Source organism: Echeneis naucrates, chromosome 17 (genome assembly GCF_900963305.1).
Source record: "Echeneis naucrates chromosome 17, fEcheNa1.1, whole genome shotgun sequence".
In the NCBI taxonomy this organism is placed as follows: Eukaryota; Metazoa; Chordata; class Actinopteri; order Carangiformes; family Echeneidae; genus Echeneis; species Echeneis naucrates.
Window position 1 is genome coordinate 5,501,128 of NC_042527.1, and position 24,740 is coordinate 5,525,867.

Genomic DNA, 24,740 nt, shown 5'->3' on the forward strand with positions numbered 1-24,740 from the left:
TTTTTTTTTTTTTTTTTTTTCACTCTGCAGAATCAGCTGGGGAAGACAGAAAACATCAAGTTGTGACCCGCAGCTTAATTTCTGACTTGTGTACACAAGTCACAGATGTGCAGAGCAAGGCTAACACTGTGCACACACACAGACACAAACACTGAATCCTATCAGTCTAATGATTCTTTCTTTGCATATCTTTTTTGCCGATGAGATATAGTTGAAAAGACAATTAAACACATCCAAACCAACTCCCCTCCCCCACTCGCTCATTGCCATGTCCTGCTGTTTGTCTGGCCCACATGATGCAGTTGGAATTCCAGATGTTGCTCATGGAATTTTGCTCCATCTCTGGTCTCCAAATGTGACTTAACTCTCCTCACTCCTCCTTGATCTCCTCCTCCTCCCCCCCGACAGCCCCCCCAGTAAAAAAAAAAAAAAAAAAAAATCCTCGTGACTTCTCTCCCCAGTTCCAGCTCTTCAAAACATTTCAGTGAAGTGGAGACAAATGGGCGCCCTAAATCTTGTCGGCACAATAGGAAAATACCGCATCATTTCAAATGCATAAAGTCCCATTGCAGTAATCATAACATATCATAGAGACGCTGACCCCCACCCACTCATCTTCACATTGGGTCTAACATTGTTCATTAGTGGGATCATTAAGGAGTGGGGAGACGCCTAGGTTTGTTGTTCTAACTTTTATTAGCTCATGGTGGATGGGAGTGTACACATACACAGTGAATAATGCACAAGTAAAAGAATTTATAGCAGCACAAAAGTTGCATGAGAGCATGTTTTGTGTTTCTATGCCCTGTAATCACCCACTCACTTCATGATGATATCTTAATTCTCTCTTTATCTAAATCCAAAATCCAAAACTTTCACCCTTGAGTTAAAGATGTTAAGACTTCATCATCCCACTCTGTGCAGAAGGATCCTTGGTCCCCATAGGTATGGAAATATAAGAACGCACACACTCTTTCTCCTACACTCTATAGTTGACATATGTTTTCCTGCTGTGCAGCAATGACTTTACACATCGTCTTCATCCCTGTTTCTACTTAAGCTTTGGATCCAGTCCGTGTTTTCCGACCCAGTTTCTGGTCTGCCAGTTTCCGAGCCCCAGTAACAAAGAGTGGTGCGGTTGGGGAGCAAGAAACCTGGAGGTCCAGGAAGACTGAGGAAGACCTGCTGCGGGAGTTATGTGATCAATATGAGTGGTAAAAGAGAAAAGTCTAGGTAAGAGTTGAATTATTTGGCAGTAGTTAGTAATAAGCCACTGGCATGAGCTGTTGAAGGTCCCTTATTTTATACTTTTCTGATTTTTTTTATTAGCAGACATGCTGTTATTATTGTAGCAGGCAAAAGCCTAGCTCAGTACAGAGCGACGTCTCTTAGGCACAGTTTGACATTCTTGATACATTCACAGTATATTTTGGACAGTTTATAGTCAAAAACAGACTGCATTTCTACCTTCTACAAGATGGGACCTTCAAGAGGAAGATGGAAGAAAGAGAAAGATGAAGTGAATGGTTTACAAAGTGAAAATCAAAGCACAGAAAGCCTTTTGAAATTACTTTATTTTGTAAGAAAAGCTTAAAATAAAAGAGTAACGACACACACACAATCTCAATAATAAAACTAGATCATTATCATTATTATCATCATCACTAGTATCATTATCATTGTTGTTAAACTGCTTATAACCCCTGACTAGTAATGTAGCACCATGATTTGCAAACTGTAAACAAGTACAATGACAAAAACGAGTCATTTTCAGATTGTCAATTTATTTTCATTTGAGATGGAGTCAAAGTAAAAAAAACAATCAAGTTTCAAGAATACATAACCCCCTTCCCCATTCACTTTCCCCACATATATAAAATTAAGGCCACTTTCAAAACTGTATGTCACTGTCCAGCAGGACTTTTTAATGACAATGTACAAAACACATTCTTTACACAGAAGACAACAACAATAATAGTAATAGTCATAATAATAATGACAACATCATTTATTATAATAATCGACACTAGACATTGATATAAAAAAGGAAAAGACACGGCTGCATTTATTGTTTTACTCGGATAGAAGTGTGTATCATGGTCTCATGTTTTGTTTCCCTTTTATGGTCCATACTGGCTCTTTACTGGAAGATTAAGAAACACAATGACTATGACTATGTCACTGTGGTTTCCAAATATCTGTGTTTATGGGATTGCGTGCAAGTTAACGGGGGGGGGGGCGAACAAATCACACTGTTTGCGTATGCAAAGGAACATGCTAGAATTGGCGTCTTGATGTTGCAGGTTGAAAGCGGAAATTCACAAGGACAGAAACACTGACCACTGACAAAAACTAAAAATAAGACATTGAAAAAGGCTAAAACAAACAGCAATGAGCTGGCGTCAGAAACTTTGAGGAGAGAGGCAGAGAGAAAAGGGAGAGAAAAGAAACTGTAAAACATTGAAGGAAGGAATGGTTGAGAGATAGAGCAAAGAATCTGGCAGTGGTAAAAGTATTTAAAAATGCAAGTCTGGCACACCTCCTGCTCGTTCTCCTCTCTTCACATCTCTCTCTCTACTCTCTGCTCTGTTATCTGCGTTTAACATTTCCTTCCACTTTTTTCTCTTCATCTCCCTGACTTTCCCTCCCTCCTCCCTTCCCTCCTCCTGCCTACACTTTGTCCAGTAAAGACCGTTGGCAGTAGAGGAGTCGGCGCGGGGTACCGTACCGACGGAAAAACACCAAGGCTGTCAGTGTCGCAATCACACACACTAAGAGGAACAGCGGCACCACTACTGCTGCCGCCCCAACTCCACCACTTGCCGCACCCTCCTCATCCACTTCAATAATGATCACCTCTGTATCTGTCTTCTCTCTTTCTTTCTCCTCATCTCTCTCCCTATCTGTAGTTCTGTCCTTATCTTCCCGTCCCTTCTCCTTCTCCTTCTCCTTCTCCTTCTCCTTCTCCTTGTCCTTATCCTTGTCGTGTCCACCTCCACCTCTGCCTCCATCTGTCTTGGGGTCTTCATTTGGACAGCCCATCCAGTCACGAAGTGCCGATTTGGGATATCCTGGCTCCACACGCATCATCTGGTTGTTGAACTTCCAGTACTTGTTGGCTTTGTAGAAGTAGGTGTATGCTGAGTAGTGGAAGAAAGGCACAAGAAACAAACCTGAGCTGAAAGAAACACTCCTCCAAGTAACAGTTCAAAATAAGAAGTGAAAAAAATGATCTAGGTGATGTTCCACACAGAACTTTCACCTTGATCTTTGCTCATAAAGGCTGCCTTGATGTTGTCAGGAACTCCTTGCCACACACTAACAGATTTCGGATAGCCAGCGTCAACAGATCGCGAGTCCTCGTTGAAGCGGTAATACCTGATATTAAATGAGAGGGGAAATGAAAGAGTAATAGCTGTGATCAATTAATGGTCACATCCAGAAAAAAACATGCACTTTGGTTATAAAGACTTGACAGACATGAGACTCTAAAAGGACAACAGTGACTTGATTTAACTTATTTTTAAAAACTCAAGCTCAAAACCGGAATTGAAACTTGAAACTTAACTTTTTGTTAAGGATTTGTCTTAATTAACCTGGGTCCTGTTCCAGAATCCCTACAGGACTTGAGATGTGTTTTTGACTGAATAAGACCTGACTTTGACTATCTTGGGATGTCTGATGGACATGACTCTGATTTTGAGTTTTTGGCTTGACTTCATGCTTCTTCTGACAGAAATGTTGGGCTACATTGATATACCCTTATAGACTTAAGACTTGACTTGAGACTTATTTCAATTAAACTTAGATCTGATTTCTCAAATGAGACTTGACTAGCTCTTCACCCCCAAAGCTGTGTGTGGTCTTGCTGAACTTAGCCAAGAGTTTGTTTCACAAGAGGCAGGACTTTTCCAATAACTCTGAAAAGATGAAGTACCCTCAAGTACTTTGTTTGTATAGGTGACTGTTTGCACTAAGATAATTACTGACTGCTGCATACAGCCCACCTTTTTTTTTTTTTTTTTTTATAACAATGACTATGGCTTAAATATAGGGAGGCAAAGAAAACTTTAAAGTTCCCTCAAGGTTTGTTTTCATGTTTAGATGAGAGGCAGGTTTAGTATTTCATTGGAAATGTAAGTTCGTGTGTTTGAACCTTATATGGCCAGCATTCAAATATACAGTAACTTTCAGTAAGGGTGACGCAAATGGATGTTCCTTGGAGTCACTCTTTTACAAACATCAGCAGTTACATCATAGTGTATCACACACGCACAACACAGATTACTAACTTGTTAGCTCTGAAGAAATATGTTTGTCCAGTCGGTGTGTAGTAGAGAGCAGCATCTATTCGATCTTTGGGAAGTCCGGTGCCCATTTCCCTCAGATTCTTCGGGTAACCAGAATCCAGAATAGATTCACTGAACACCCAGTACCTGTTCTCTGGTCAGACAGACAGGCACAGAACAAACACACACAAATGGAGAAACGTGAGGAATCTGCAAAAGTGTAAATGTTTCATTAGTATTATAAAATCAGACTTACCTTTAAAGAAAGCAAATTTCCCATCTTCCCTTTCAAATGCTGAATTAATGTGGGTGGGGAGCCCCCTCCAGAAGTGACCAATTGGCATGGGGTACCCATCTAGCACGTGGTTGTTACGTACTCGCCAGAACCATTTATCCTTAAAGAGGACAACAAAGACAATTTTCAAAACTGTTCAATAGCCAAAAAGTTTCATCAGAACCTCTGCTATATGGTGTTGGTTTACCTTGAACACAAACATTTCTCCTCTAAGGATGGCTATGGTGTCAAAATGTCCATCACAGATGTTGGGGCCAAAGCGAGGCTTGTCTGGTGAATACGTGGGATCTGGATTGTAAGGTGAACGGGGAGTTGCAGGAGGGGGCTGAGGACCCGATCCGGATCCTGTGTGAATAAGGACAGGTAATTTCTTTTTTTAAGCCCAACTTTGACTCTAGTTTTTAACACAGGCACATTCCAATGGAAATTCAGAATTTGGAAAATCTTATATACTACCTATCCTGCATCCAGAAAGTACACAGCATCTATTCTAACCATGTGTCAGACAATGGTATTTGTCGATAAATGAACGAACCATAAAGTTGCTGTATGCCTCTGCGGTCATCATCGGGAAGCTGGAAGTTTTCTGTGTCCATCCACTGGTAGAAAGGAGCCATTATTGCTGAAGGGTCATTGGAGTGCTCCAGACCCAGAGCATGGCCAAGTTCATGCACCGCAACAAGGAATATATCATTACCTGGGGGAAAAAAGGAGCCACAATCACAATGACATCATAATTATTATTATTATTTTTGCTAAATGAGAATAAAAAAGAAGACTTGAAATCGAAGTGGGTTTGTCTCATCATGAGACTCATTAGACAATGAATTATACAGAAAGAGGAGTAAATGCTACTGGTCCTCATTTTAAAGTGACTCAGAAGCATGCAATTACTCATAGATCAGGGCAGTTGTTTTTTGTTGTCATCAACAAACAGCTGACAGTGCAAAGCTGTGTGTTTAAACAATCTAGAAATAAATGCATCTCCATTTTTGCAGAATCATCAAACCCCCTCTCACCAGGTATTCACTCCCTCAAATGTTCTGACATTAGCCTGGACTTGTTGCTGACAGTGTTTTGCCATGACAAGCAAAACACTTCTGACACCCAAAATACAAAGTAACTTCAACATTTAAGCTTCCTCAGCAATCACAGGAGAAAAACAAATTCCTATTTATCAGTATGTCCGTTTCAACATATCCTTACCCAACAAATCCTGGTTTCCAGTTGTCCATGGTTCAGCAGAATCAAAGTGGGTGTCTCCACCGATGCCATTACCAGGGAAATAAGCGTGTGCCAGGAAGCCTCCCTCACCATCGAAAGGGCTGGCATCACCATGGAAACCCTCCGCAAAGAAGAGCATGATGTCGGCAAACTCTTCTACCTTGTCCCTTATGTAATGGTAGGGGATTTCCCGGAAACGGAGAGGGGTGACACTCTCCCAAACCTTGAAGGCCTTCCTGATGGCCTCATGGGTCTCATACTCACCCACTTTTGGGGTGTAGTTCTGTATACTGAAGAACGTTTGAGAAAAAGGGAAGGTTACGAAAAGGAGTTATTCGATCATTCTTGGAAAATCTTTCCAGTTGTTCAGTAGCAGGATTTTCTCACTTTAGCACACATTGCCAAGATAAAATTAAGTAAACTAAGAATAAAAAAGTCTCTGAATATGCGTCACATGAAGTAACATTGTTGGCATACGAGAAAGTGATATCTCTCTTCTCCCATTTCAGGCCCTGGATGGCATATCGCTTCCTCCTCAGATTGCTCTTTAGCTCAGCACCAAACTTATCTGGCACTCCACAGCGTGCCCGCCTCATGGCCCTGCAGGACACAAAACGTAACTCTGCTCAAAACAAGGGAAAAAAATGGCAGTTTTTGGTAAGTTTGAGTCGCGGTCCACGCTGACTCTGACTATTTGATTGTTCTCACGCGACTGTCTTTTCATCAATGGTGCCAGTGATGTTGAGGCCGTAGAACCTCTGCATGGCAGCGATGGCTGAGGAGATAGAGTGAGGGGAGCGGAGGGCGTGAGTCCTCAGGTCCCCCGGGGGCAGGTAACCATACTGCTGAAGCCATGACTGCAGGGAAAAGCAAAAAAAAAAAAGGAGAAGCGTTGGCAAATGAAACAACAGGAAACTCCAGATTTTGTTGAAAAGGGAGTTTAAAGTTTGATACAGCCACAACAACACTTCTAACGTCAAATGATTTTTTGTTTAGTAAACTACTTGCTATGATTTTGATCATCAAATGCTGTGACTCTAAGATCAGAATGTTTTTATGTGCTTGCAGCGAAAACACATTTCCCAATACAGCAAAAATAAGCTCTTAAAATGTCTTTCTGTGTTTTGGTTTCTTGTAGCCAGGAGGAACAACATCAATTTCAAGCACCTGGCATTTCTCCATGTAATGACTAAACACAAAAGCTATTCAACCATCAACATTCTGCTCTCAAGCAAGGACCGTAGTCAATTGAAACTCAGGTCAACATGTAGGATCACTGCCAAATTTAAGCCCCTAAAACAACTTCAAACAAAGGCAGTTGAGGTTTCAATAAAACCAGAAACTGGAGGAGGAGGAGGTACCCCCACACCCCCATCCCCTAAAAGAGTTAAAGATTACCTTCAGAGTCTACTGAAGTTGTTCTGTAGTTTCTTATTAATGCTTCAGTGTAGATTGTGAGTCATTGAGTTTATACACGATGAAAGCATTTGTTTAAACCATTCGGAGCCCATATTATGTTGACCACTGAGTTCTTCGGTGATCCAGATCCCTCAGTCTCTGCCATGATTGACCTTACTTTCCCCTGGAAACCCATTTCGCTGCGGTGCTGGTTTTGACAACTGGGATAGTGCCAGCAGCTTCGCACCGCACCTCTCCCACACAACTTCTCCTTAAACCCTTTGCCTCTCAAACTTGAGCTGAAACCTAGTACTGAGTCTGTTGTGAGGCCAGTGAAAACCAAGACCACTTTGATATTTTGCTGTGCAAAGTCACTTTGTGAGCTTGTAATGCACTTTTAGGATGTGTTTTATTGTTTGGCAGTGGTGTGAACCAGTCTGATGAAGATTACAGGTCAAAAATGAGTAACTTTTTTGGGGATTGATGTTTTCCCTTCCATAGTTGGAATTGATGTGGTCTATTACAATTAGTCTTTCGATGATATGGTTATGAATAGCTGCATGTGCTATGAAGCAGATTGCAAGAGAAGAGTTGAAGATAGGGAGTGTCCCAGGGTGAGACTCAGGCCTTGGGCAACCTTTGCCAACATCTCCAGTCAAGCAGCGGCGTCGGTCAGTAATTTAACTGGGAATTTCATCGTAGTTGCATCCAAACCTCAAAGACAAATTCTTCCCCCCATGTCAATGTCTCTGTCTTCGCCTTGTCACTCCTCCCCTTCTCCCTCATCCCTCTCTTATGGAAAACCCAGAGACTTGAGGGTAAATACTTATGAACAGCCACACCCAGAGCCACTCGATTATTGCTGTCTATCTGTTGCTAATAGTTTTTTAAATGTAAGTATATAAACACATGTACTGCCTTTTTCCACTGAAAATTATCAGCCGAATGCAAATGTCAATATAATGCACCCATAGAGCCTCTAAATGTGTGCAGGACTTTACATGCAACATTATAGTTGCATGTAAAGTCCTGATGATTATTCGCCTTGTCCTTAAACTTGGACAGTTGTGAATGACCCCCGAAGGTCTAATCTCTCCCACTCTGTCTTTAGGAGACATTGAGGTCTCAGTGTTTAGACTTCATCCCTGAATGAGCCCTTTCTGGTTCTGACTCACTCGCACAGCTCCAGTGGACACATAAAGACTCACTGTTAGAGCACATCCACAGAGGCGTTCGTGGAGGGAAACTTGGAGGTAAGTTACATCTACACGTTGTAATTAAGAGTCATAATGAGGTGACTGGAGTTTGTGAGCCGACTAATAATTATTAATGTCCGTTTCTCTTTCCCTAAGTTAAAATTTCAGTAGAACTTGATGTGTTTACTGTGAAAATAAGAAAAGTGGTGTTAAAGGCCTGATTTCACTGAAACTTTACTTTTTTCCCTTTCACACATTTACTTCTCTAATGCACAAAATCCCTGCTTTGCCCCCAGCTCAGTCAAAAGGCTGTTGTTAAGTAACATCAAACGCCTGTTTTAGCTGGAGGACCTCCACATCTCCTTCAGGAGTCCCTCAGGTGACTTGACAAAGTCTTATTCACCGTCACACATGACTATTTTTGACCACACTAATGGGCTGAGTGACTAAAGCAGCAGCAGCAGCAGGAAGAGGAAATGGTCACTATTTACAGTGGAATGAGAAAAGACAGGCCGAGCTACTACAAGCTTTTAATGTAGACCATTGGTTTGTCAGTTGTACCCTCACAACCCTGTCAGGGCCATTACTTTGTATGTTTAAGCCATTATTCAAACGTTTATCCTTTACATACAGCATAATATCAAATGCTTATCCATCACTCTGTTTCCCTGCTGACTGTTTTCCCAGCACGCTGAAAAGCATGTTGCCATGATGATATATATATTTTTTTCAAGTTACTTAGTCATATTTATATTTATTTATTTATTTTTAAATAAATGAGCAATGATCTTATCAGATATCTTCTGACAGCTGCCCGTGTAACATGTCCTTTGTAGCAAGGTGGTACCACTGCTTGGGAATCACAGAAAAACCTGCTGTTTGGAAGCCTTTTAGCCTGAAAGCCCATTTTGTCTTTGCTTTTGGACGGTGCACAGACTCAGAGTGAAGGGACTTTCAGTGAGTCAAAACTAAGATTCAAGGGTCAAGGGCGCTGCTTGCGGTGTGAGTTTATTGTTTAGTGGAAGAGCTACAAGGATCAAACGGCAGTTGCCATGGATGTCAGTGGGCAGAGTGCTCATTTCACATAGGATGAGAAAAGGAGAAGGAGGGATTGCATTTCAGAAAAGAAAGTCAGTTGTTCCGTTTGGCGAGGGCCAATGGAAAGAAACTTTGGTCAACAGTGATGGGAGTCAAACTGATGCATGCTGGGTATACAACACACACATGCAAAGCTCCTCATTACGCATCTATTCACTCAGTCCAGAAAGCTGCATTATAATCTCAGATGATTCATAAACATATGAAATTATAGCTCCCGTTCACTTGTAACAGCCAGTTATTGGCTGTTAGCATGTGATTTTGTGTGGTTGTGTGTCAAGGACTTTTTGTGTGTGTGTGTGTGTGTGTGTGTGTGTGTGTGTGTGCGCGTGTGTGTCGGTAGAGAGGAATCAAATGCTGTTCCTTTCGGAAGGGTCCCCCTGGCTCCTCAACTCAACTTAGAAACCTTATCCAGAGTGTGTGTGTTCATGTAATCCCCAGCTGCTGTCTATTAAAACAGGCCCTCTGTGGCCAACAATAAGACCTGGTGACACAAGAGTGGAAAAACACACATCTCTGCCAGCATCATTTGAGTAATAAGTCATTTCTTAGCAAATCACGATGACACGATTTTGTCTTTGGAGAAAAAGAAAAGGCTTCCTGAAATTTAGCTCATTTCTGTCTTTCTTTATGACAGGGGTGAGGTAATGACTCTATACTGCCATATTTCCTGTAACACCTCCTGTCTGTCCTCATGGAGGCTGCCCTCAGGCCACCCACTGATGACCATCAGGATGTGGCTTTGTTTAAAGACTGCGCACCCTTCCTTCCTTGGTTTCTTTCCTACCTCCTTCTCCCAAAGGACTCGTCAAACAACAAGATGGGACAAAACTGCTAAGTCACGAGTTTAACCAATGAAATTGATCTTACTTTTGCAAAGAGCAGAATAGACATAGTTACACAGGATGTGTGCATGACAGCTATGATTCACACTCTGCCCTATTCAACTGGTAATTCCTTCAATTTCCGCCTGGTCTTTTCTCAGATGGCATCATTCCTGTTGCCACAATGCCTTCCTTTCTCAGCATCAACAGCCTTTTCACTGTCCCCCCTGTCTCGCCTTCCTAATCTCAATTCATGTCCATCTATCTTTCTTTGTAGTGAATGATCTCAGCTTGTAGCAATTCCTCTCTGGCTATCATAAAAAATCTGTGGCCACACGAGAAAGGATGTGTGCGCATGTTATTGCCAGGTGGCTGCTGACACATTGAGGTGTTATGGCAGTCCCACAAAAAACACCGGATCCAGTCTCTGCCACAGTAGACAGGAAGGGACCTCTGCATTCCCACAGCAACCAACTGTTTTTCTCACCATCTCAGACCCATTGACCGCCAAACAACCTCCCACCTAATCAAATGTAGATTTAACAGGAGCACAAAAATCCTCCTCAGTGGTGGAGATGTGCACTGTTCCTGGCCACTTTTAGGAGGCAACATATTAGACCACAAACCTCTGCTGTCAGAATGGACAAAATAAAGACGAAGTCATCGTAAAACAGAGGAGGTGAAATGTCTCAATAACATTCATTTAACATAATCTCTCTATATGGCTCCTTTTTCTACCTCTACTGAAACTTTCCAATTCAGTTTTCAGTTTTTCTTACAGCCTATAGTCTTCTCCAATGTTGTCAGACATCTTCATGCACATTTGTTGGGTCCTTGTAGTTGAATGTTGATGCAGTTGTGTAGCAAGACTGTCTTTTTTATGTGACTCAAACCATTTACATCACAAGTAACTCCTTGCTCGCCTGCGTGCTTCAGTTTCTACATTCAATTTGTGGTTTTTAGCTGTTATGCACAGGAGCAGCCAACTTCTTTATTCTTCTGCTTCATACATATATATAGGTTAGCCTTTGTTTAAACAGCTACAGCTGTCTAAATTGTTCTCCAGTAAAGCCTAGAAATGGTGTAGCTTTGAACTTGTGGTGGAGGAGCAACAAAAAGGATTCAGGGCTTTAGATCAAGCCATTTTATTTGTTGTTCTAATACGAATTATGTTTAAGTGATTCTCTGCTCAAAAAGATACGTTTTGGTAAGTGACTATTACCAGCAGCCACAATCTATATAATGAAATGCCTCTGAGATCCAGTATGTAATTTCACATATATATATATATATATATATATATATATATATATATATATATATATATATATAAATAAAGGAAGAGTATTACTGATGTATGCACATTTTTACCAGCATCTCAAAATGTGGGGATTCTATGATTGTCATGTAGTCTTAGTTTGTTTAGTGTGATATAAATACAATGGGAGGTTCCAGTCATGTGTTTTGAATCGTGGTGATGAGATGACTTTTGTGTTTACATTTTGCAGATCGGGACTTTAAGTTGACACACTAATGTAGGTCAGTGGAGTTAGCTCAGCTTTCTTCCACTGGCACAGCTGGAAATATCATTCCATAGTCATGATTATGGAGACATTTGGCGCCACCGTGCAATCTAACAAAATCAGTTAGGCCTCCAAGCTCCGACAGACACAGACACACACATAAATGAAGTTTCTTGCCTGTACATGCACAGCCAGAGCATTTACTAATGATGCTCCAGGAGTAGGTGTGCGGGGGGGATCATAGCAAAGTTACCTCCTGCACCATTAACACAGAACCTCCTAACACTGTGCTGGCCGTGGGACTGGAGGATTTGCTGATGCTGCGGACCAAAAAGGTCCAAAAGAAAATTCAAGTCGAACATGAAAGTAAGATAAGAACAGACCAGAGCAAAACAATCTTGAAATGTTAAGTGATCTTTAACACTAGTCCTGGTGCTTCTTCTCTGTGGATCATTGACAGTCTTTAATGTAGAGAACTGCAGTTCAAACTGTGGTGAGTTTTCTTCCACAGCTGCCCGTGGCTGAGATGCTATAGAACTTCTCAGATTGTAAAATCCACCTCACCCGAATCTGCTGAGCCATAACTCAGGACAGATGTCGACAATTACATCTACCCATCCCTCTGAATATATCTGTGCCCTCAACTCTCAACCTCCCCCCGACCCCCACCCCACCCCCGAGTACCACAAAAATTGCCTCTGTCTCTGCCCTGACCACAATACAAGCTCATGCATTTCTCTTCATTTTCTTTTTCTCTCGCTCCCCTGCTACTGCCCTATCAGCATTTTTCAGTGTTTTCATGAGCACTATCATCATTATGGGCCACTTCCTCTAACCCAGGGTCAAATCCCTTCCGATGTTCCTGTGACAACACACCACAAATTCCAAAAAGCTGGGGCGCTGTATAAAATGTAAATAAAAAAATAGATTGCAATCGAGTAAATCACATAAACCAATATATTTTTCACAACAGCATATAGATGACATATCCAATGTTTAAACTGAGCAGCTATTCGTCTCAAAAAGTTGGGATGAGGGCAACAAAGAGCAAAAAAGTGTCTCTCCAAAACCGGAACAATTTCAGAATGATGTTCCTCATTGTCAACACTTCCATAAGTCATTGTGTGTGAACGCATCCCGTCGTGCCGTCCACAAATGCAGCTTCACGTTTTATCATGCGAAGAAGTCGTCTTACGTAAGCATGATCCAGAAACACTGCTGTTTTCCCTGGGCCAAAGCTCTTTTAAAATGGACTGAGCTGCAGTGGAACACTGTTATGTCGTCAGCGTGATCAAAATGTGGAATTCTTTTTGAAAACCATAGACGCTGTGTCCTCTAGAGTAAAATGGACATGGGACATCCACCGTGTTACTAGCGCTCGGTTCAAAAGCCTGCATCTATGCCTATGGCATCGGCGGCTGACATCTGGAAAGGTTCCATCTATGCGTAAAGGTAAGAACAGCTTAAAGCAACATATGCTCCCATCCAGATGTGTCTGTTTCCAGGAAGGCCTTGTACATTTACAATAACACAGTGTTCATCTATATACTGTATCTACAGTATGACTGTAATCAAAGAGCACAGGTGCTGAACTGGCCTGCCTGCAGTCAAAACCCTTGACTCATCACGAAACCAAAAATATGACCAAGACCCAGGACTGTTGAGCAACTAGAATCCTGTCACGTAATCATGGGACAGTCCAGCAGAGTCCAGCATCTGGTCTCTAGTTAAACATGGCCCAGTCCCAACCTTTTTCAGACCTGCCATCAAAGTCAAAATGAGTTAGTATTTGTAATGAAATCGTAAAATTAGTCAGTTTAAACATTTAATTTGTTTGCATATGTTTTATTGAGAAAAATATGTTTGTGTGTGTATGATTTGCTAATCATTGCATTCTGTTTTTATTTACACTCATGATAGTTTCCCAACTTCTTGGAATTGGAACTGGAATTGGGTTTGTAGAAATCTAGTCAGGATAAAGGTTGCCTGGGCATGGAACAAAGGTACTTCATTATGAGCTTGATCACGAAGCAAATAATAATAATTGCATTAATTGATTGCAAAGTTCGTCCAGTCTAACATGGATGTAAATAAATGATCCCAGCTTTATCATGTCTCACAAACTAACTCCTATATCTTTATTACAGGGTCGTTTATGTTGCTGTATTGTTCAGGTCTGCCTTGATTTAACTAGATGTAATCACCTAGCTGGCTTTTCAGCTTGAGGTCTGGATTGATTTATCAGTCTTAGCTTCTTGTGATCTTTGTGTTGTTGCCTCCTGTGTGGTGGTTTTTCCTCACCTCTGGGTTGACCTGTCGCTCAGTGGCTCCCTGTGCGCTCAGCTCCCATCCCACCGCCAGCAGCAGCAGGAGGACGAGGGACTTCAGCTCCAGCGCCATCACTTCGCTCTCCAAAGGAAAAATAATAATAATAAATGATCAAAAAACGATCACAGCTCCTGGAACACTTCTTCGATCTCCCTCCTCCTTATTTGTCAAAACATCAGGCTGTCTGTGAAAACCTCTCCTATAGACAAAAGTCCAGGCGCAAAGCGCGAAAAAAAAAAAAAAAAAGTTTCCTTGAGATGGACGGCAGTGGGTGTCTGCTGGTTGATGTTTGACTTTACTGAAACCACGGCAGATACTTGTCAAGGCTGGACATTGTTCTCGCCTTTCGGTGAATTTGAGCCAGCTGATTTGGTTACTGGAGGCAGGAAGTCGGACTCTGGCTGTTTTAGGTCCAGATGCGGCTCGCGCTTTGCTCCAGATGTTGCAGCCGGCTTTGTTCTCTTGAAGCAGTCTTCACTCCTCGCTGTCCCGTCTGTCCTATCGGCTTATTGTGATCCCCTCTCTCACTGCTGCAGACGTGGTAGTTTGATACCCCTCGGAGACATTTAGCTGGAAAGTAGAGGGTTGTAAAGCTCCCCCTCCTGGATCAGCCCGCCCCCTGACATGGAGGGCTGGAATCAACTTGGTGACCTTGGCACAGGGCTCGGAGCGGCTGCCCCACGGCCTCAGGCAGCCATGCTTTATGCATGAAGCTGTATTTACGGGGAGGGTACACACACTGCACTGCGTGATCAATTGTGACACTGATCATGCAGCAAAAATGATCATGAATATACATTTGAAGTTTCTATAGGAATTTTACCATGTGGTCATTTTTGTTAATCTATCAGTGGAGTTCGGGTTAAGGGGAGAGGGAAACTGCGCCCTCTAACGTTTGCATTGCAGGTATTTAAATAATAAATGAAATGAACTCTTGCTGCCATGCCTTAAACTGGCTTTGTATTTTGTCTGCTGCTCTCTGCTTTTTTACTTTACTCTCCAGCTTTAGAAAGAAGCGGCGAGTCGTGTTCAGATCACTACTAAAGACTACAGTGCAGATCAGACGCACATATCTATTTGCATAGTGTCGTGTGTTCACGGTACTGACAGCTATAGATCTCATGTCCCAAAAGTTACATACTGCAGCCATGTTGCTGAACTGCTGTAGGTGCACGATTACGGTAAAAATCTGGACTCTGTTCTGTCATCTTGTTCTCTTAGTTCAGCGAGAAAGGGTCAATAACATCTTCTCTAAGGTTTCATGGGTAGCTCAGACAAAATACAAAAGTTTACAAGCATCTGTAAATGTTGTCTTAGTACACAAATAATCCAGTCCAGCACTTACAACATATTTTGTTGTAAGTGTATTGAACTCCCTTAAACAAGTGTGAGCGAGCAATCATTTCTTTCCAAATCGTTTTTTTTTTTAATACAGATATACTGAATGTACAGCTTACAACAAACAGACATTGATTTCTCATATATATATTACCTTAAAGTTTTAGTAACTTTAGTAATTGAAAATAATGTTGCAGATGATACATTTGGACCAAACAACAATCAATATATTCACATAGCTGAAGGTCAAATGTCACAGAAAAGTCCATGTGCTCACTGGATTCACAAACACTGCAGTTGTGCTTCTGGTTTGACAGGACGATATAGGAAGAAATAAACCACAATGACATCAGCAAGTAGTTTATCTGAATCACAGGATAGGGGAGAAAAAAAACCCAATACAATTCCCTACAGAAGAACATTCATATTGTTGGCCTGCTTCCCTCTTGCTAATCAGTAATTAGCTAATATCTTCCTTTGTATCAGTTCTCTCTGTAACCAAAGTGAGGGAGGGAAGAACCTGGGTTGAAAACATTTGCAAAGATTTTGTTGTTGTTTTTTTTTTTTGGTTATCTTCAGCCTCCTTTGGTGCCATTTGGATCAGATTTGGTACATGGCACAACACATCAGAACCAAAATGTTTGCATAAAATTATTGAAAACTATTCTTTTAGTATTCCCTCTGGTGACTCACTGATAAGCATCCAAAGTGTTCAAATGTAGTTAACTATAGGCTATTGGGCCTGGTGGTAGGCTCAAACCATTTGTGTGAAATATTTGGCTGAGGTCTGTTATGAAACACTGATACAACAGGAACACTCTTCTTCATTTCCAAACACAGATAATGCTTTATGTTAGACTGTGCTTCAATCTATTCAGACCTTCAGCCAGACAAAGGTAGTGTCACTTTTTTACGAAATCCAGCAAAACTGGACTCGCTTTGTTACACCTTGAATATTTTCATTTTTATTTTTACAATAGCAGTCTCTCTTTTTTAACACAATACCAAACTGATTGACTCACAACTTTCACATATTACAAACATATTACTCTGACTATCAAACTGACGGGCTACTTGAAATGTGTTAAGGAAGCAGTACTACACAAAAATTCATACATTTTCACCTAAGGGTAAACATTGATTGAAAACACCAAAACATCCAGCCAATTACGCTGTGAAGACTTGAGATATAACCCCTTCACTTGACTCCTCTCTGACTTCAGAACCTCTTGGATCTGTCTGAGATCGAGCAGGAGATTTTGCTGATTCATTCCCCCCTTGGGGACCAGCGGTCGGGTCATCACTTGGCTCGTTGCTGGTGTTAAGGAAGGCTTGGTACTGGTTCCAGAAGCCCACTGAGCTCCTGGTAGCAGGAATGTTCAAGGAAGTCATGGATGTGGAAGAAGGCAGTTGATCAGTGGAAGCACGACTACTCCGAGCTGATGGACGTGATGTTTTTGTTACGACGCCATGGTGTTTCATGTGCCCCTGAAGATCAACAGAATGAAAAGGTATTTCATCTGTAATCGCCATGGTGATTGTAGTTGGAGGCTAAGATTTAGGCAAGGTGTAACTCAGAAAACAACCTACTTTTATTATTATTATTATTTATTACAAAATAATTGAATTTAATTGAATTAGTTCTCAATTACTGACACACTACTCTGCTAACACCGTAAAATATCAAATGAAAAATGATTTGTTCTGCAACAATTACAAACAATTACAAATATATTCACACATTGAATTATTTTTATGCCACATTACATTATTATATTTTTGTGCTCACCTTCAGTCCACTGCGACTAGCATACTCTTTTCCACATTCAGCACAGCAATACGTCTTCTTCTCGGGACGAGACAGTGGAGATGGCAGGGTTGGGGCGAGGCTGATGGGGACAGAGGTGTCCACTGGATCACTTGGACCCGATTCACTAATCTTACCGCATTCCACTCGTTCTTCCCTCCGATAGGAACTAAAATGAAAGCTCTGGCGTGTCTCCCTTACAAAAGTGGCAGTTTTGTCTGATGTACTGGTATTTTCTTCCGTCTCCAAAAGGGATGCCTTTTTGGGATCGTTTTCAGGCACAGTTGCTGGGTCTTCCTTTGGTGTTGCTGGTAGAGGAGACGGAGCTTTGTCCTCTTCCATGGGTTCTGCTGATTGGGGCCTTGGGGAAATGGAGTCTGATTCCATGTTTGTTGTTGCATTCACATCTGGAACATCTTGACTCAGGGTGGGATGAGAGGAGTTACTAGGACCGGTGTAAACAAGGGGCACATCAAGGGCAGGTGTGCTTTGCAAGTCCTCCAGGTTTGAGCTGGAGCCAAGAAAGGTATCAGAGGAGGTAGATGCTTCATCCTCTCCACAGTCCAACATCATAGGTTTAGGTGACACTGCGGTTTTGTTAACAATGGCAGAAACTGGTGAGGAGGGGGATTTCGGCAGATGGACATCAGTGGTGACTTGTCCAACTTGGTTCTCTTCGTTAACTGCTGAACTTGGATCTGTCTGCTGGGACCCTGGCAATGGGGCACTAACACAAAGGACTGGTGGGTCTGCGCTGTCTGGTGGTGGAGTTTGTGTGGCAAGATTCATGAAGGGGTCAGGACTAAGGTCAGAGGGGGGAATGAGGTCTGGGCTGCAGGATGCAGACTTGCTGGAATTTTTGCTCAAATCGACTGATTTCATACTGCTAGAAGCAGGGACAACTGCTGGAGGTTGAAATTGGGAGCTTGGCGTTGGGCTCTTGGAGTGGCCGGCTACAGGTGTTTTACTAGAGGCAACATTTGGGTCAGACACCTGGGACTGAGATTGTAACAAAGACTTGACATTAGATTCAGCGGGTAATTCATGTGCAGACTCCTCTGTGCCATTTGGCGGCAACTGTCCACCAAGGTGCATACGGATGTGATGCTGGAGCACTAAAGCATTAGTGAACTTACGCTGACAGAGTGGGCAAGAGTTCTGAATACGTGCATTTGGCAGGCGGGCATGATGGGTGGCCATATGTGATCGCAGGCTGCCTTTGGTAGAGAAGGATCGCCCACATATCTTACATGGGAAAGGACGTTCTCCAAGATGCGTTGCCTGGTGCAGACGCAGTGCTCTGGGACAGCTCAGTACCCGTAGACACACCCCACACTGATTGGTTGCTAGGTTAGCAGCTGGACCTGTGATGTTCAGTGATGGTAATGTGCCCCCCCCCATGGCACTTGCTCCATTTGTGCTCATGCCTAGGGCAGCAATCATCTCATGCGTGAAGTTTGAAACAGAAGTGGTGACAAGAGTAGAAGATGGCGGGGATGCCATGACATAGGTAGCAGAAGTGCTGGCATTTGTGAAACGATTGCTTGCTGAGCTTGCAGAGGAGGTAGTGTTATTGCTAGATAACATCTCCAGCATAGAGGTGGAACTAGTGGAAGAAGAAGTCCATGAAGAAGAGGAATGTAGGGGGACCTTTTCTAGCTTTTCCACCAACTTCTGCAACTTGGAGGTTTCAGATGTTGGAGTGGAGGAAGCCAGGGAGGATTGAGTGGCAGTGGTTGGTCCTGAGACTTTGGGAAAGGAGGAGAATGGAAAGGACAGCTGAGAATGGCTGGAAGAACCAAGTTGGAGAGAGCCAGCAGTAGAGGGTAGTGGGGTTCGTAGCAAGCCCAAAGGTGGATGATTATGGAGGGATGAGTGTGCAGCAGGGGTAGAGGAAGAAGTGGAGACGGATGGAAAAAGGAACTTGGGCAGGTGGGCTAGCTGGGAGTAAGCTGCGGGAGAAAGCATTGGGGCATGAGGGGGGGTGTTCTCATCAAAATGCTGCTGCTTGGCACCCTTAAATAATCCTGTGATGGTGGAGGACGAGGACAAAGAAGGGTTTGAGAGGAGGGAGGTAGCTAGAGAAGAGGTGGAGGCAGAAGAGGAGGAGGATGAGTGGGATGAACCAGAGGCAATAGAGGCTGCGGCAGCTACAGCTGCAGCCCTATTCAGCTGTAGGAGAGAGTGGGAAATCAATGCTAGATCCACAGTAGGGGGCAGCGGTAGGGTGGAAGGGGTAGATCCTCCAGGAGACCCCAGAGAAAAGCCAGTACTAGAGCCACTAACTTCCAAATTATCACCACATGTTTCATGCTCAGGCCTGCTTTTCCGCTTCTTCTGAATCATACTGATGTTACTACTGCTGCTGCTGCTGCTGCTGCTAATGGTCTGGCCCAGATCTGATCCTCCAGTGACCCCCAATGCGACCCCAAACAAAGATGGTGGCAGGAGAGAAAGTGAGAGCTCTGGGTTTTGCTCACGGTGGCGTAAGAAATGTACCTTCAGGTTGCCTCGTGTGGTGAAACGACTGAGACACACTGGACACTGGTAGGGTCGTTCCCCAGTATGTGAGCGCAGATGTATTTGCAGGGCAGAGTCACTGCTGAACATTTTTCCACAAAAGCGGCAGGCGTGGTGGAGGCGCCCAGTAGTGGCAGAGCTGGGTAAAGGAGAAGAGTCTCCACCTCCAGAGACAGACTGCAGAGCATGTTGGGAGTTTTGGACAAGAGATACTGATGTGGAGAGTGATGAATTTAGAAAGGACAGGCCACTGTGCCCACTCACTGAAGTGGTATTTGGAGATTTCTCATGAAGATAGCGGTTGGGCAGAGCTAGAGACAAGGCTAGGGGATAGGTGGAAGAAGCCAGGGAGACGCTGGCAGAGGAAGAGGAGGAGGGAGCTGGAGATTGAGAACCCATCCCTAGATAACTATGAGCCCCTGCAGTCCCCCCCATCCCTTCTGTGTGGGGCTTGTGGGGCTGCAGGACTTGAGATGAGGAACTGCTTGCCTTTGTCGGTTTGCTGGCTGCCTGAGAGGGGAGCAGGGAGGAGAAACATGCCAGGAGAGGAGCTACAGAAGTAGGCTGAGGTGGTTGGGTAGCTGGGCTGGATGCCCTTTTGCTGTCTTCCAAGCAGAGCTGAGGCAAGGGAGCGAGGAGGTGCTGGGAGGGTGTTTCTATGGCATAAGAGGCTCCACCGAGGCGTAGAACTTGTCTACAGATCTCCTCTGTTATCTGCATCTGGTGGATCTGCCTCTGCTGCAGCACCCGCAGCTCCTCCAGGATGAGAGCAATGCTCAGCTGGGCTCTGGATGGTGCAGCTGAAGCAGATGTCACTCCTGGGCTGGGAGTGGGAGTAACAGGGCTTGGAGGGCCGTCAGGCACACGGCTCGGGCTTCCAGGGTGCGGTGGAGGACATAGGGAGGCAGAGGATGACGATGAGGAAGAAGAAGTGGTGGTGGTGGCTGAGAGGCCCAACTTAGGAGAAGCCATGTGTGCACTTCGCGATGGGAGAATGCCGGTACCTGCAGAAGTTGTTGAACTGCAGCCAGACAGTTGAAGCGTGTGTTGATGTTGTGTTTGGGAAGAGAGAGAAGAGTAAGGGAGATGCGGTGTAATGGAGGACTGTTGGTCTTCTCGGGGCTGATGGAGGGGCTGGCTTGGCGAACAATATGATGGTGGACTCTCTGTGGATAAAGAGGGCGCCTGACACCCCTTGAAGGATGAACGGAGAGTAAGGGACCGCTGGGAGTTTTGAGGAGGAGATGGAGAACACAGGGGCGAATCGGGGATAAACGGAAGGGACTGCGTCTTCACTGCCAAGTGGTCATCTAGAAATTGAAAGGATAAAATCTAAATGTAATTTTGCCATCATTTATGGTGATAGAAAAAAATATGGGTTTCCATAATTGCTCCATTTCACTTAAGCTTAAAAAGCAACATCAGTGTGAGAAATTGAAGCATTAACATGACTTCTAACCTCTGTGTTGGATCCCCCCAGCTGCTTTTGTTCCCCCTTTGTCCTGTCCATCCTCATCAACTCTAGCCTCCTCACCAATGTCACCATACACATACACACGTTTGTAATGCATGAAGGTACACATGCTTACACACACACACACACACACACAGATTCCCTTGGTCTGAGTAAATATACTGCTCACCCATAAAGGAGCACCTTGTTTCCAGGGCAACATGCACAAGACAATGGACTTCACCTCACCCAACCAAATAAAAAAGCAGCCACATGCACACACTAGGACACTCTTCCATCCTTGCCTCCCTCCCCTTCTTTCTTCCTCCATTCAATCTGTCTTTCTTTCATCTCCTTCAAGAGCCCCTCCCCCAGCAACCCAGTGAGCTGCTGAGTGTTAGGCCCTGGCTGTGTACTGGACACTGTACTGGGAGGCTGATTGGCTGGCAGACTTGACCTCACACACCCTGAGGTCACATTCCTCATATAGTTTAGGGCCAGGCAGAGGAAGAGAGGTAGTGTGTAAAGAAAAAAACAAACACCGCAGCAGACAGACACGATGACTCACAGAGCATCACCAAGATAATTTAACAAAAGGGACAGTGGTGAAAGCACATGCACACGGCATAACAGTCGAAGCACACAACACCGCAGTAAAAAAGGCAAAATCTTTTACAAACATGTATGAAAGCTGTAATTTAATGGCACACTCTGTGCCCTATTCCTGTAACTGGAGTGGACAGACAGACACACACCCACACAAAGTCACATACACACTTCTTCATGGGTATGTTCATGCTTCAGTGCCCAGCAACAAAGCTGAAAGGGGACAATGGGGTCTAATGTTATTGCAGTTACAACACCTTAGTCAGTGCCTCAAAGTTTCCTTTAATTTGACTTTCCTCACACTCATCTTTTTGCTCCTGGGAAACATTTAAACATTTTCACAGATTTTTTGGGGGATCTAAAGATTTACTGTAGATTCCAATACTGTGGGTGGTCGTTTTCTATGCAGCAGGCAGTGAGGAGGATTGAAGACAGTTGGGTTATACAGGGAAAAGAAAGCTGCTAATGGCTGCAACCACTGAGAATGAATCAAAGACTTGGCAGGGCATTCATTCCAACAGGCCTTAGTTTCTGAGCATACACCTAAACACAGCCTCCCTTTCAAATACAAATTACAATGAACCGTTTAATAATCGTGGTAAGAGTCCAACTCCAAATGAGGATTAAAAGGAATTAATATCACAGATTTAAAAACAAACTCTAGAAACTCAAAATTCTGTGTTAGTACAGTGAAGCAGAAGAGATACTATAAAGTAAGATACTGTCACTATGACTTATTCATTGACACAAACTTTGGATATCACGGTGTAAACTTTTCATCTAGTGGAAGTCCCATCCTACTGCAAAGCTGCATAGTCTATTTCTCACCATGCTCAAGTATCCCACAGGCACCGAAGGTCAGGCTCATAAGCTGCTGGGGTCGTTTCTGTTTCCGACGGGACATGCTTCTGAAGGACAGGACCGACGAATGGGCACATTGGCCAACAAACAAGTTTTAGTCTGTCTCCCTGCACACTGAAAAAAGTAGGTATCTAAATTACTTCACGGGGGAAAAAATTAAGAAAAATTTAAGTATCAGCTCCAAAAATATGAAAGTGGAGGCTCCGTGTAGATTAGTCTCAATAAAGTGGGTCCATGTTGGTGGCATTGTGGTGCAGAGAAAAGAAAAACAGAACTAAAGTGCCAAAGACGCATGTGTGACAGTTTCTCTCAACAAGTTTCCCTTTTTCTGAAAACTCACCGTTGGCCCTCCTTCTCTTCTTTGCGCGCACACACACAGCTCACTTGTTCATCTACTACTTTGCATTCAAATGGTGAGTGAACACCCCTTCTTTTGAGCCAAGAGTCCACTGCCTCTCTTCAGTGAACCCTCATACGCTGACATTCAATTTCATGACATAAGGGCCATCGGCGGTGTCTTATAGTCTACTGATATGGATCTCCAGAAAATAAACCTCACTCACTGGTGTGTATCTTCCTGTGCGTAAAAGACTGAATAAACTGTGCACACAGGTGTGCGCCAAACCAAACACTGTGTCACGGGCCGCCATCTCAGACATGCACACATATCCATTGAAGTCTATTCAAGGTGTGTGGTAGGCCTATGTGTGGGCTTTCGCCATACTCCCGCCGCCTCTAAAACAAGCTTCTGTGTGAGCTCAGTAAACACAGTGACTGAAATGAGTTGGAATTTGCAACAATGGCGTTGAGGGGGCACAGCTGAGTGAACATCACCCTCTCAGAGCCCCTCCAACACATAAGGCCACTGACTGGAGGCACAATGCTCCCTTTTTCACTCTCATCCCGGCTGCTCACCACGTGGAGAGAGAGGTAGTGAAAGGAAGACACAGCCGAAGTGAGCAGAAAAATCATTTTCCACCCAGGGCCTGTGACTCCCCCTGCACCCAAACAGCCCCCCACCTCCTCTCTGTCACTGTGGAGCTTGGAGGGAATAAGAAAATGCACTCGGACAAAGTCTGAACAATCCAGGTCCGAAATCAGAGAATGATTAGATTCCTAATTATTAAAAAAAAAAAAAAAAAAAAAAAAAAGCCCACCCTTCATTGCTGAACGGTGGAAATATAAATGATCTGCTACAGCAGACAGTCCTGAGTAGTGAGCCAAGTGACATTTATATATGTAAACCAAGCAGTGATTTACGAGCAAGATCAAAGGACTGAGAAGAAAATCATTCGGCAGTAAACATGTGCGTCATTGCGTAATCGATCAAATTTCACCGACAAGATAGAAATGATAACTCTCCTAGTTGTCAAATAGCCACGACTGAAAGTATCACAGTTTTTTTTTCTTTCTAAACCATAACTCCTTTGTACCAACAATGCATTGGTGTTTTTCGTGCCATCTTGCCGTTATGATCGTGTATTCAGCGGCCGGACAGCAGTTACACTAATGTTTGGGGAAAGAGGCGCAAAATACGCTGCTGGGATGCGCGTTCCCGCTACTGTACGGCGACCTGTTGCACGCCACGCGCGCTCCCACATCATAACAAGTTATGATTCATAAAATATTATGACTTCGCCGAAAAATACAGTCCCGGATGTGCATTTCCCCCACAGGCCGCTCGTCGCCGACACAAGCCCGTTAAATATAACACACGAAAAAACAACTTACCATGTTTGAACCGATGATTTTGGCAGCGGTGGCTTATTGTATATTGACAGGGGGACGGAAAAAAGGAAAAGCTCGGGAGCTTATGTTGGGGAAGATCAGCTCCGTCTCTCAGCCGGGACACTGGCGCAGTATTTCCCTATTCACTCCCAGGGATGCGCAGTCGGACAGCCGCATTTTTTTTTTTTTTTTCAATTATTTATCTCCGTCGCAAAAAACGCGTTTCTTTCTCTTATGACAAAGGCTTATTAT

At 43.5% G+C, this 24,740-nt stretch overlaps 2 protein-coding genes across 2 annotated transcripts; both read right to left on the minus strand.

Moving 5' to 3' along the window:
• Positions 1-1,556: 1,556 nt before the first annotated feature.
• Positions 1,557-14,752, minus strand: mmp14b (matrix metallopeptidase 14b (membrane-inserted)). The gene is made up of 10 exons (XM_029524468.1): positions 14,149-14,752; positions 6,517-6,665; positions 6,286-6,408; positions 5,791-6,098; positions 5,120-5,281; positions 4,772-4,929; positions 4,546-4,684; positions 4,293-4,443; positions 3,263-3,378; positions 1,557-3,140 (listed from the first exon to the last, which is right to left on the minus strand). The coding sequence occupies exons 1-10, from the start codon at positions 14,245-14,247 to the stop codon at positions 2,671-2,673; spliced, it is 1,875 nt and encodes a 624-aa protein (XP_029380328.1). The 5' UTR covers positions 14,248-14,752; the 3' UTR covers positions 1,557-2,670.
• An 869-nt stretch (positions 14,753-15,621) lies between these two features.
• Positions 15,622-24,711, minus strand: sall2 (spalt-like transcription factor 2). Its single transcript, XM_029525095.1, has 3 exons — positions 24,492-24,711; positions 17,303-21,150; positions 15,622-17,001 (listed from the first exon to the last, which is right to left on the minus strand). The coding sequence occupies exons 2-3, from the start codon at positions 20,810-20,812 to the stop codon at positions 16,681-16,683; spliced, it is 3,831 nt and encodes a 1,276-aa protein (XP_029380955.1). The 5' UTR covers positions 20,813-21,150; positions 24,492-24,711; the 3' UTR covers positions 15,622-16,680.
• Positions 24,712-24,740: the final 29 nt, after the last annotated feature.